Source organism: Eublepharis macularius, chromosome 5 (assembly GCF_028583425.1).
Source record: "Eublepharis macularius isolate TG4126 chromosome 5, MPM_Emac_v1.0, whole genome shotgun sequence".
Lineage (NCBI taxonomy): Eukaryota > Metazoa > Chordata > Lepidosauria > Squamata > Eublepharidae > Eublepharis > Eublepharis macularius.
Genome location: NC_072794.1, coordinates 11,602,929 through 11,616,857, shown reverse-complemented (window position 1 = coordinate 11,616,857; position 13,929 = coordinate 11,602,929). Strand labels below are relative to the sequence as shown.

The following is a 13,929-nucleotide window of genomic DNA, read 5'->3' as shown; positions in this document are numbered from 1 at the left end:
TAGGTAAAATGGGAAAGGGAGAAGCCTATATGTAGTACCCTGAGCGACTTCAAGGAAGAGAAGAAACAAAATAAACAGATTTGCCTTGCACATTGGTGGAACTAGACTGATAATAATCACAAAAATAGTGTGGGAGCCACGTACATTTTATTTTGCAAAACACATTATTACTTCCAAAAGGGGAATAAGAATAATTCCTGGAAGGGTAGGTGGGCTTTTGGCATGAATCACTCAAAGTGATTCACAAGGTCATGCCATGATTCTGGAAGGAGGGGAAAGATGCATTAACGGAGTGTTTGTGGGCCTCAAAATTCCCAAGAACTCAGCTTTGGAAGTTTTCCTTGAGGCACGGGTCCTTATGGTTGCAAGGAAATGATTGAAACTGTGTGCCGTGCTAGAAACCATTGAGGTGGCTGGATAAGGCTGCATTCCCTTGCACGTCGATCTCTTTTTCATGTCTCTCTCCTTGGAACATGTGAGTGGGGCCACCATATCGATCTCTCTGGCAGCCACTGGCTGGCACTTGGATGCTGCAGTCATTGCCTTTTCCTCCTCTTCTTGGTGATGGGGAAGGAATTTTCTTGCAGGTGGTTGCCTGAGGGCTTAATAGGGTTGCCAGGTCCCCTTACCTTCCCAGCAGGAGGGGGGCAACCCAGCACTCACTTTACTTGTCCACTTTGCGCATGTGTGCTTTGCAGCGGGCCAATTTGGGCCCCAAACGGGCCAGCTTGGGGCCCAAATCGGCCCTCTGTGAAGCTCGGGAGCATCACCACACTGCTTTGGGAGCGCACCTGAGGGGCTTGTTCCCCCGCTTTTGCTCCCACACCAGCCAGGTGAGTATTGGCGGGGGGCAGGAGGTGGGAGTGGGGGATCATCCACTCCACCTGGGGAATGGCAACCGTAGGGCTTAACTACACAATGCACTTGTTTATGTGTTGCCTCTGGATTCACTCCTTTGATCACATTCACACATCAGCTCCAAAAATGTCAATTTAAAAGCCTGAGAAGTTGATTTTGCTGGCAGGGCAGCATGGGAGGAGTAGGGGGTGCTCCTACTAACCCCCCTCCCCTCCAGCCTTTTCCTTGAGCCTAAAGAAACCCCAATGGGAAGGTATTTGCCCAACTTCAGAGCTGCACGTGAAGGAGTCCTGGCACTAACAGCTCCGGCGGTATGCTTTCTGGTACAGCTCCTGACACCTTGACAAGATGAGTGCTGGTCATTCACAGGCATGTGTAGCAGGGCTGAGTTAATGGCTTTTTAGAAAATGTGCAGTATCAGCAACTCTGGTGTCAGACCAACAGGCCTCGGTGGGGGGGAGGGTGTTTTGGAGACAGTGTGTGCAGCTTCCAGGTAGAACAGGGTCACACAGCGGACAGCCGTCTGGGTTTCTGCAGCCTGTAAGCTCTCCCTTCACGAGATCAAGGGCAATGAGATCCTTCAGGAATGGAAGGGTCCTCTGCCAGCTCTTGGGAGCTAAGCTGGTGTCTTCTTAACCGTCACGGGTTCCTCTTCTGTCCTAGCAGCGATGCTGTAGTAATAGGTGCGGATTAGGGTCTCCACAGCAACAAAATCTGGACGGTCTTCCCACCTAGAGGGAGAGGAAAGGTCCAGAAATGTAACAAAGGCACACCAACCAAAGCCAGCAGCTGCCGATAGGGTTAGACACAAAAATAACTCCTATTGAGATGCAAGAAGGAGCCTCCATGGAAACAGAGGGCTTTTTGCCATGTAGAACCAGTTTTTTGGGGGGGGAAAGTCACATATTTTTTCCTGAAGATCTACAGTCCACAGTTTTAAAAATTACAATGAGATTGATGTATCCCCTGACTTATGTCTCTGTGGTTCCCCTCCCTGCCAGTTCCTTGATGCTAAGAGTATAAATGCTATAGCATCATGGTAAAGGGGTTGAGTTGCAAATCAGCACTTTGCAGGTTCAACTCCCACAGCTGCCATGAGCCCAGCAAGTGTCCTTGGGTGAGCCATTCCTCTCAGCCCAGCTCCCCAGATGTATTGTGTGGATATTAACAACACCAACTTGGTTCAGTGCTGTGAGCAAGGCACTCCTTTGTCTAGAAGAGCGGTATATAAGCACACTGTTATTATTATTATAAATGGCCAGCATTTGACTTCTCTGAGGCCATGCTCCCCAGGCAGTAATCTGGTGGGTGCCCATATATATTGTCCCACTTCCAGCCCCCTTGTGGGGGAGGTCAGGTTCTACAGTGAATTTGGCTCATCTTTGTGCAGAACAAGTGTCATCCTACTATATAAAAGACAAGCTGTATTGGCGACAACTCACTTTTTATCCTCGTGCAGGCGCACTGCCGACAACTCTGGGCCCGAGGCCGATGCAAAGTGCCTGCTTGCCGCCAGGAGGGGGCTCACCGAATCAGCAGCCTAAGCACTCCTCCCCGCACCTCCCCTCAGTGCCCTCCTGCTCTGGCCCCCAGGCTGCTGTGAAGCACCTGCTTGCCACCGGGAGGGGGCCTGCCAAATCAGTTTGCTAAAGCCAGTTGCATTTTTTCACACAATGGGTGTTGTTGCTAGTTCCTTATAATGTGTTCAAGAAAACTGGGAGCACTATAAAAAAATAGTCCCAGATCTTGTGCAGTCAGACATGTGGCCGAGGTAAAGGGAAGAGAAGATGGAAGGAAAAGGGCCATCTGCAGCCAAGTTATTTCATAGCTTAGCTCTTATAGGGGTCAAGGTGAATCACCTGACGTGGCTGTTTCCACACAGCTTACCTTGTTGTGGAAAATAGCGAAATCTCGCACAAAATCACGCGAGAAGACGCTGTTATCGCGTCTTCTCATGTGATAACAGCTTCTTCTCGCGTGATAACAGCGTCTTCTCACGTGATAACAGCGTCCTCTCGCGAGATTTCGCTATTTTCCACAACAAGGTAAACTGTGTGGAAACGGCCATGCTTTAGCCTATCAGTGAAAGGGAGATTCTTTGGCAGGTTTCAATGCCCCAAGGGGGCTTCGGGGGTCGGCAACTGGCTAAGCACAGTTGAGGCATCCATTGGTCAAGCAGCATCTCAGCTTGACCCCCCCCCCATTGTGGTCCTTCCAAGTCAATGGATGACTTCATTTGGTGAACTCAGCAAAGAACAGATTATAGCCTTGGGATGGCTCTCCACAAATCGGAGAGTCCAGAGTTTCAGCTCCAGTGGCTCCTAACCACTTGTCCTCTTGAGGTCCCTTCCTTTGGCCACAGAAGGGTTGGTGCCCCACCCACCTCACAGGATGTTTTGTTGTGGGGATAATAATGGCATACTTTGTAAACCACTCTGAGTGGGCATTAAGTTGTCCTGAAGGGCAGTATATAAATCGAATGTTGTTATTATTATTATTGGCAGAATCCCCACCCCACCCCCATCACAAATGCCTCCAAGTTCATTACCAGATTCAAAGAGAGATGCAATTTGGTAGGGCCACTTGAGGTGCAGGAAACAACTTTACAGGCCAGATACTTTGGGGCATATCTGGTTAAAATTTGGGAGAGACTGAGTGAGTCTCACGATGCATACAGTCCTTTCAGCAGACCCCAGGACTCAGCTGTTTGAAGGGCCAAGACTTACTTGAAGGTCCAACACTGCTGCATCAGTTTGTACATCTCTGGAGGGCATTTGGGAGGGCATTCCATCCGTTTCCCTTCCTCAATGAAGGCAATGACCTCAGGGCCTTTCATTTTCTGGGCAATGAGAGACAATCAGATGTCAGAAAGCCCCATACATACGAAATCACAGTACTGGACCAGACCCCTTTCATGTCCTCAGCAGATGCTTCTGAGAAGCCCAGAGGCAGGGCTGGAAGGCTACTGCCCTACTCTATAGGTTATGCCCAGCACCTGTACCTCCAAATCATCTCTGCCTCTGGATGTGGAGGATCCACTAAGCGACTGCAGCTCACAGCTTCTGAAAGACCTGTCCTGAGTGACGATAGCTAACTTCCTACTGAAATCACATTCATTCGACTCTGGTTGGATCTGGAAGATGCCAGGAGCCTCGAGCATGGACTTTGACCAGTGGCAACCACAGAAGCTTGCAAAGGGACAGAGTTTTCAGCCTCTTATCTGCTGTGCTACAGCGCCACCACTTGTCATGGCTGGAGGGCAGTATAACAGCTACCAGTTCCGGAGGATCAGGTGACACGTGTGCCTTTTACAATTTATCCTGGGATTTATAACTATTATATACATTGTTTATATGTACAATAAAAATACATTGCCAATTTGCTAATGCACAAATCATGTCGAAAAATCTAGAAGAAAAATGGTGTGATGAAACAGAATATTTGCATAGGGGTGAATCAACATGGAAATGAGGATTTTTGAGTCAATGTGAACTGTGAAGATCAGAAATCTGAAATCATCCATCAATTGTTCTCTGCCTCCCCCGGCCAACAAGCCCTCAGACCTGAGCCCCCAGGTTCTCTCTCCCAAGTCTCATTTCTCAAATGTCAAATCTCAGAGATGCTGCAACCTTCCACTGGCCAGAACTGGTAGCTGAAATCCTGGGACCAAGCAACAAAGAGTGGGTAACAGGGCACTCGTGCAAGCAAGGATGGGGCACAATTCACTTCCCAGTGCCCGCCGTAGAAACACAGACACATAGAGCTGGAAGGGATCCTAAGGGCCATCTAGTCCAGCCCGCAGCTCAATACAGGAAGTTCACAGTCACTTCCCCAGTGTCCCCTGCTGTATGCCCAGAGGAAGGCAAAATAACCTCCAGGATCCCCGGCCAATCTGGCCTGGAGGAAAATTCCTTCCTGACCCATAAGTGGCAATCGGCATTACCCTGGGCATGTAAGAAAGGGCCACGAGAGCTTAGCACCCGCTCATCCCTTCATGCCTTCCCTTTCCTGACCTGCCTAAAATCAAATTGAATCATAGTATCATCATAGCTGTCAGGTGGCCATCTAGCTTCTTAAAAACTTCTGAAGGAAAGCCCACCACCTCCCGAGGAAGCCTGTTCCACTGAGGGACCGCTCCGTCAGGAAGTTCTTCCTAATATTTTGCAGAAAACTCTCTGTTGATCTCATTTTTACCTGTTGTTTCTAGTCCGATCTGCTGGAGCGACAGAAAACAACTCCGCTCCATCCTCCGTGTGGCAGCCCTTCAAATACTTGAAGAGGGCTATCATATCACGTCTCAGTTGCCTCCTCACCAGGCTGAACATACCTTGTAGGGTTTCTGGCCATAGGTAAAAGCCTCCCACATGGTCACCCCATAGCTCCAGACGTCGCCTTTGCTGGAAAACTTGCGGAACAGGATGCACTCTGGGGCATACCACTTCAGCGGCCACTTCCCAGTTGTCTTAGCCTGAGTTAAAAGAGAAAAGGATGCCCATGGGTGCAGAGAACTCACACACCTCCCAAGCAGTCGAAGAGGAGACTCTTTCCCCCATTCTGACCCTTCACCTTGTTCCAGTTTCATATATTGGGGTGGATCCAGTCAACCTCCAAGGAGCTTTCCTCCAGATTAAAGAACCTTCCTTAAACAGCTTTTCCTCCATTGGAAGAACCCCTTAAGATGGAGGGAAGGCTTCCAACTTTGCTCAGTGGAGTGAGAGGATAGGGATAGGATCCACACTGTTAATCCTATTTTGTACTGTATCATAAGCTTTCAAGAATCACAGTGTAATTCTCGAAAGCTTATGCTACAGTAAAGTTGGTTAGTCTTAAAGGTGCTACTGGACTCTTTTCTATTTTGCTACTACAGACTAACATGGCTAACTCCTCTGGATCTATTTTGTACTGATTTCATGGGGACTGCTCTTTCTCTCTCTGTGTTTTATTTAAATCCACTTTTGCACTTCTCGGTGGGAGGGATGCTCAAATGCAAACAGGACAGGGGTTGGAATCACACAAGGGAAAACAGAGCATTGGGTCTCCCTCCCTATTTTATCCTCACAACTAGGGGCGTGCACTGAGAAAATTTCTTTCAGTTTCTGTTCTGGGGGTTCTGGAATAGTTCCGTTCCATTGCTGCTTTGTTCCAGGTGGGCCAGTGCCGGCTTGGATCTGATCCCTTTGTTTGTCTGTTTTTCATTTTCCCCCTTGTTGCTCACGTGTTGACCGCACATCGCAAACTCACACTGTTCTTTTGAAGGGGAGGTGGAGAAATGAGCTCTGGGGCAGCTGTTTTTGCATGCAATGGCAGCCAAATCCCACGGAATACAGACCTCCGTCTAAACAATTGACCCACTGAGTTTGAGAGCATGCAACAACAGGGTCCCATGTTTACCAGCTCCAAGAATGTTTGGGAAAGGTGTGAATCAAGGCAAGTGCTGAGTGGCTGCGCACACATACACATACTGTTATTTTCAAGGAGGGGGGAAACAAGGCGTTATTAGTGCTTAACCAGGGCCGTCGTCACACGGGCTTTTATTTAGCGCTAAAATGGCGCTATTTCCCGGCAAACACCCACCTTATTCCAACACTGTAGCGATTTTCTGCTTTGTGCTTGATAGTCGCGCTATTTTGTGCCTCAGTGTGAATGCTTCACATCGATGTATTTCGCCTCGCAACGCCCTATGCCCTCCCTTCAATCCCAGAATCCATTTCTTCCTGCGACTCCCCTTTTTTTTATTTTATGTCCTTATAACGACATAACACCATAACACAATGCAAACTTTCTTCTGAAGTAAAAATGACTCAATCGCCATGGCAGAGTCTTCAGCGATGGGGATCACGTCAGACAGGGAGTTTTCTGCGGGCAAAGGGCTATTTATATAATTTCAAAGTTGGAAAGACAAAAGGGTCGTAATGTTTTGCTCTAACGGAATGTTTATATGCTGTTATTCCGTTATAGCGGAATTAAACGCCAGAATAATAAAAAAAAGGGGGGAGGAGCTGCTTCGGCGCGGTTAGAGAGAACAGAACAGAGTGCTTCGGTGTGGACAGCTGGTGGCGCGAAGAGCCGTTAGGTGACCCAAAGAAACGTTACTGTGCCGATAACAGGTAGGACGCTATATGCTGTAAATTTAACGGAAGAGATGCCCGTGAGACGACGGCCCAGAACTGCAGTGTCCAAAAGCCCACTGGTCCAATGAGTTCATCCTCAAGCACAACAATGGACCCCTAAAAGAAGGCAAGTGTTGGTGGGCACACACAATGGCGGACAAGTGGCACCAGCACAGAGCGCTGACATGACATGTAATCAGGAAAGCACTCGATTGTCATCTGGCACAGTGCAGCAGAATAAAAAAACCCTTCTACTTTAGTGAATTACAAAGTCTGTAAATTAGTAGCATTGAGTCCTGCTATTATGCCATGTTTCCCTGTGCCTTGTAGTTTTGTTCCCACAATGAGGGGTGAATCTCCTCCTCTTTAATCTGCTTTGCAGCAGCCTGGGACTCTTTGTTTAGATACACCTCTGGCCTGTCCTTGCATTGTGCATAAAAGCCTGCTGAAAGGTAGTGCTAGATACAGGTTTTTCCTTCATGGAAAGTGAAATAGAGGGAGTATGGCCTTCTTTCCCCCCCTATTTTTTCTAGTAAAAGTGGGAGACTGGACAGGTTGCTGGCTGTCAGTCTTCCTTTCCAACTAAAACTGTTAACCAGGAAAATGAAGGAGAAATCACAGGAAGATAAGTAATAAGAGAGACCTGTCAGTGTGCCAGAAAATAAAAAATCTGACCAGATGGGTCCTTCAATGCGGAATACTAAACTGGAACGACTTGGGTGTGAGTACATATGCAGAGATGAAATTCCTCCTGGCACTCCTCAACCCACTATCTTTGGAGGACTTCTTATGTCACAGTGAGTGGCCCTGGGGCACCATGGCACCTAAGTGAAGGATAGCAGCGGGAGAAGGCCACTGAATGGGCATGAACCACGTCCACATGCCTGGGACCTCCTCAGTGTGGCTCTCCTATCCCTACCTTGTGGAACCGCCTGCTTGAGAAGGTCAGGAGAGCCCCCACTCTCCTAGCTTTCCACAAAGGATGCAAAACCGAATTATTCAAAAAGGCTTTTATATCGTAGGGAATAGGAATGTGCACTTTGGGTTTGAGATTTGGGTTTTTGACTCAGATTTGGCCCGATTCGGGATCTTTTGGAATTCCCAAATCAGCCTCAGCATTGCTGAAGCGATTCGGGAATGCTGAAGCAAAGCTTACCGAAGCACTTCGGAATGCTTTGGTAAGGTTTGGGTAGCACTGCAGCACTCTTTCTCTTGCTGTTCTAGAAAAAGTGAGAAAAAGTGCTTTGTGCCTTTTTTAGCTGATGGGAGGGGGAGGGGGGTTGGAGTAAAGTGAGTCAGAAGGAGGAAGAGGGAGGGGGATCAGGGAAGGAAGGGGTGACGGAGAGTGGCCAATCCTGCAGCAGCTCTCCTTCCAACCAAGGGGAATTCGCTGGAAGGAGAGTGCCTTTTTAAAAATGCTGCAGGGTTTTAAATTAGAGGACAGGACGTCTTTTGGGGAGGGCTATAATATGTCCCCCATATTATTGAGAGTGGACAGGTAGGTGTAAGTCCCCTGCAAATTTGGTGCATTTTGCTTGCAAAATGCCACCCCCAGCCACCTAGGAATCCCCCCCACACCAATTTTCCCCATAGGGAATAATGGAGATTGGTAGTGGATAGGGGCACCTTCTTTGGGGGGCCATAACATGGCCTCCTGAAGTCCAATCTCCCCCAAACTTGGGTGGTTGTGAGAGGAGGGTTAGGAGAGGATCCTCTGAACATTTGGAACTATTAGATAAGAAAATGCCCACCCCCAGCCTCCCCGGATAGCCAGGAATGGCATTTCCCATTGGAAACAATGGCCGAATCTTACCTAATAATCTCGAAGCGGTTTAAATACCCGAAGCTTCGGGTTTACCCAATTTTTTTCCCACTTCAGTAAACCCGAAATGGGAAACCCGATTTTTTTTTTTGGTGCACCACCTAGTAAGAAGGGGGTCTCAGATGTTTCGCTAATGAGTTAAGGACCATAGACTTCACCATGTTGCCTTACGTACTATGTGTTGTTTTAAATATGTGCTCCTAAGAGCTACCGGAGCTTCATGTTGTCTAACGTTAGTCCTAGAATTGATTATGTTCTGCTTCAGCATTTGTATGGGATTCTGGCTTATGCTATGTCTTTATAAACTTGCATTTATTTACCCTATGGCATTGTTTATGGAAATGTCCTTGATACTGACTGTACTAATCTCATATTGTATAATCCGCCTTGAGTCTCAGTGAGAATGGCATTAATAATAATAATAATAATAATAATAATAATAATAATAATAAATGACATTAATGATGATGATTGCTTTTTCTTTCCAATTTTAATAGTTCTATACTGTACTTTCCCATTTTCTTTCCAGTGTTCACCCTCATCTGCATACCCTGAGCCTTTGCAACAGCTGGGGGCTCAAAGGCTGAAGGAGACCCCCCGCCCAGTTTGAGAGAGAGCCAGTTTGGTGTAGGGGTTAAGAGCGGCAGGACTCTAATCTGGAGAGCTGGGTTTGATTCCCCACTCCTCCACTTGAAGCCAGCTGGGTGACCTTGGGCTAGTCACAGCTCTCTCAGAGCTCTCTCAGCCCCACACACCTCACAGGGTGATTGTTGTGGGGATAATAATGACATACTTTGTAAACCGCTCTGAGTGGACATTAAGTTGTCCTGAAGGGCGGTATATAAATCGAATGTTGTTGTTGTTGTTATTATTCCCTCCTCAAACTCACAATTGAAGTCCATGTGGATGTTGCCTGCCTTTCCTTGCATTGTGTGTAAAAACACACACAAGAGGACAGCAATTGGCGATGGTGATGCTGGAGCTGATGCTACCATGCCCTCTGCTGCTCCCCTCCCTTTGCACAAAGCAAAACTTTTGCGATTTGATCCCTACGAGTCACTCAATGCTAATGCCATTGCCCAGGATGTGCTGAAGAAAAAATGCACTCATGAGCACCCTGCACATCCCTTTCTCACCATTGGCGTTAACGCCAAGGGCTCAATCTGCCCTTCAAATCCCATCAGTTGCAAGACGAGCGTGGACAGATTTGCCATTAAGGAAAACAAGATGCGGCCAGACAGCCCACGACTGCCCTGCTTGCCTGCCTGGCCTCTGTGTATTAAGAACCGAAACGCACAAACTTTTTGGCATGGAGCTCATTACAGCCTCTTTTCCCAAAGTTGTTCTGCCGATTTGGAAGTTGCTTTAACAAGCCAAACCAGTCATTTGGTGTGTATTGTGTGTATTTCTGGCTCATTTTTTCCCATTATGTACTCACAACACCCAGTGAGGTAGACTTAGCAGGGAAATGCCAGTTGGTCAAATGACACCCAATAGGCGCTTGAACCTGGCTTCTCTGGCTAAAGTCTGGCATTCTAGCCATTATACCACACTACCTCTTATCAATTTTTGGAGGACAGTTCATTCAATAGCTTCCAAGGTGGGTAAAGGGCAAATAAAACCCATTGCTTAGCTAACAGCCTGCCTAAATTACTTCTTTGGGCACCAGACATACTCCTTGGATTTTCTTAGGAAGTGGGCTTGCCCTCTCAATACTCTTCTTCATGAGACCAGAGGCTTTAATTGCAATATCTGCCTTGAAATTTCACTGGTGGGGGTAAGACTGCCTCGAAAGAGGAGCTGTCCTTGCTGTCCTGCAGAGATGATTCTTGGAAACTCACCAAGTAGTAACTGTCATCTGCCGCCAAAGCCTTGGAGAGCCCAAAGTCGCTGATCTTGGCGTAGTGCTGATTGACAAGAAGGACATTCCGGGCCGCCAGGTCTCGATGGACAAAGTTCTTCTCCTCCAAAAACTTCATGCCAATGGCCACCTGGTGCATCAGCTCCACCACGTTGTTCACTGGTACCTCGTCCCTGAGGCAGAGGAAAGGGAGAGTCACTTCTCATCCTCCATCACACCACGGCCACCTCACTACCTATTAACATTTCTAAAACTGGAGGTCGAGTACTTGAGGGACTGTCTCTGACCGTACTATCCAGCCTGCCAGTAAAGATCTGCCTCTTAAGGCCTGCCTCTTTGTGCCCCCACCTTCAGAGATGAGGAGGGTGGCAACAAGAGACAGGGCGTTTTCACTGGTGGCACCTCTCCTCAGGAACGCTTTCCCCCTTGAGGCCTGCCTGGAGCATACTTTACTTTCTTTTAAGTGTCAAGAGAAAGTACATCTTTTTGCCCAGGCTCTTAATTAGGGGAATTATCTTACCAGCTTTTTTAAAGTGGTCTGCTTCTGGTCTGAGGTCTATTGATAGTTTTTATGCCCTTTATATTTAATGGCTTTTTATTTAATAAGACCAGAGGAGTTAGCTGTGTTAGTCTGTAGTTGCGAAATAGTAAAGAATCCAGTAGCACCTTTAAGACTAACCGACTTTATTGTAGCATAAGCTTTCGAGAACTGCAGCTCTCTTTGCGTGATGCATCTGACAAAGAGAGATGTGGTTCTTGAAAGCTTATGCTACAATAAAGTTGGTTAGTCTTAAAGGTGCTACTGGACTCTTTATCTATATACATATAAAGACAAGTGTCCTGACTGACTCATCAATGCCCAGCCCAAACCCCTGGACCTCGAAACATGAAATTTGGGGAGAACATTCCTTTCATGATGTAAACACCCACTAAGAAGGAATTTTAAGAAATTCGCCCCTAAGGGGGTAAAAAGGAGTCAAATGTGTTTTCCCAAAGGGATACAGCTTCCCTGTGTGGGTGGCATGCTGCTGCCTGCTTGCACCCCCGCCCACTGCCAGCTCAGCCTCTCTTCCCTGATTGAGCCAGCCTTTCAAGGTCATTTGCATATGCGGGCTGATTGGGGTTCACAACATTCCACACCTCATCCCCCCATCCCAAGACAATTGGAACACAGAGGTCATTTGCATATGCGGCCTGATTGGTCCTCACCCCCCACATTCTAAACAGTCTGCAGTTGCTATTGGGAGTCATTGAATGTGTCCTGAGGTAAAATGCATCTCCAGTCTTCCCCTAAAAGTACACTATGGTTACCAACTAAAAAAAAATGTTACATACCCATAAGTATTATAACTGGATTTAAATACGGTGGCAAAGCACGGGTATTAAACTAGTTATTTAATAAGGTTACTTCTTTTAATTTTAAGCCACCTCGAGTAGGTCTCTGAAGTGGTGGCAAAGTAATATCCTAAATAAATAAATAAATAAATAAATAAATTGCTCAAAAGACACAGTTCTTTAAACTCAAGGATTTGCTGCCCAACATTGTGGGACAGCTTGGATGGCTCTCCAAGAGGATTAAACAAATTCATAGAGGAGAAGAGGTTGATCAATGGCTATAAGTCACAATAGCTAAATGGAGCCTCCAACAACAGGCAGAGGATACCTACGGATAGAATTTCTGGGGAGAATGACAACAGGGGAGGGCCTTTACTGCAGGGCCTCCCAGGAGCGGCTGGATGATCAAGATGCTGGACAAGATGGATGCAGCAGGGCTCTTCCAATGTTCTTATTGTGAGAATAATTATTTTATTTTTACCCTTTCCTTCAAGGATTTCAGAGTGGCATGCATGATTCTTCTTTCCCCACTTCATCCTCACAACAACCCTGTGAGTTTGGGTAGGTAGAGAGAATAGTAGGCCCAAGGTCTGCCCATGAGTTCCATGGTATCATGGCAATTAAAACCTGAGGCTCCCCGGTCCTTGTCCAACCATTGTCCCGGCTTCTGCCTCAAAGCAGAAACCAGTTGTGGACAGGTTTCAAACCAGGGAAGCTTCCCAAATTGTTCTTGTTAAAAAAAACAGTGCAAATGTGATGGGCAAAATTTGGTGGCCAGGGTGGAGAAATGCATTCTGTTTTTGAGATCTGGGCTTTGCACTTTGCTTTAAAGATTTTTCTAGGTTAGCAGAAGTCAGGCTGGAGGGAGGAAGTAAATTGCTTCACCAATCTTGTCAATAGCCCTAGCTGGTACAGAGCCATCAAAGCTTTGTAAATGTAAATGTCCCTCCTGGCAGAAACAGTGAAATGACCAGCTCACAGCTTGGCTGGAATCCGACACCTAGAAGGGACACACAGAGTCTCTCTACACAAGACATCTGACGTTTGTTCTTCACGTGTTGGGAGATGTAATGTTAGCCGGGAAGCGCAGTTTTGAAAGACAACTGGTGGAGATCACTCTGGAGGGGACAGTTTCTCTCCCAGCCCTCCACCACCTCTGGCATTTCCCCTTCCGGAGCCTTTGCCCTGCTAAGGCTCAGTTAATTCAAAGTTTTAAGCAGCAAGGGAGGCACGGAAAAAACTCCAGAAGGGGAGACAATCCGACACACCAGAGACAGCATAAGGCTGTGAGTGAATCTGTCTTCTCCAGAGTGATCTCTGCTGGCTCTGTCTTTCAAAACTATGCTTCCCGGCTAACATTGCGTGTCCTGACACTTGACGAACACGCACCCAAGCATCTCACACAGAGAGACTCGCAGACACTTGAGGGGTGTCTTCCTGGAGATTTCAGGAAAGGATTCTTTGACCCAAAGGCGGGGTGAGAAAAAAGAAGAGATAAAATTCCTTGGAATGGAAAGAGAGAGGTCTGCAGTTTGGTTGATTCCAGCTGGAGGAAAGATCCTGATCTCCATCTTGGTAGCTACCATGGAGCAGAAAAAGAGCTAACTGCCTGGAAAAAGACTCCAAGGTAACGAGGAGCTTTTAGAACGCTGTAACTTTTAAAAGAGCCTGCCTTAGAATAAGACCAAAGTAATGACTACCTAGGAATTATACAGTTTTAAGGATGACAATGAAAAAATTGGAATTGAAATCATCAACCGAAAGGGAGACTGAAGCCAAGAAATCAGAAGGAGATTGAGACTTAAAAGGCAGCCAAGAAGAAGGGTAAGGATAAGATTTGGGTCCAGTGGCACCTTAAAGACCAACTAGATTTCCAGGCTATGAGCTTTCAAGAGTCAAAGCCCCCTTCGTCAGATAGAGGATAAGCATAAGGATGTATCCCT

The 13,929-nt window shown here is 47.0% G+C and overlaps 1 protein-coding gene across 1 annotated transcript in view; it reads right to left on the bottom strand.

The window, feature by feature from the left end:
- Window positions 1-201: 201 nt before the first annotated feature.
- Window positions 202-13,929, bottom strand: part of LOC129330643 (tyrosine-protein kinase ZAP-70) — a 42,859-nt gene continuing 29,131 nt past the window's right edge. The window contains exons 10-13 of the mRNA XM_054980768.1: window positions 10,632-10,824; window positions 5,186-5,326; window positions 3,585-3,697; window positions 202-1,589 (exon numbers count right to left, since the gene is read on the bottom strand). Coding sequence (XP_054836743.1) covers window positions 1,475-1,589; window positions 3,585-3,697; window positions 5,186-5,326; window positions 10,632-10,824 — 562 coding nt within the window. The 3' untranslated portion in view covers window positions 202-1,474. The remainder of the gene's footprint in view (window positions 1,590-3,584; window positions 3,698-5,185; window positions 5,327-10,631; window positions 10,825-13,929) is intronic.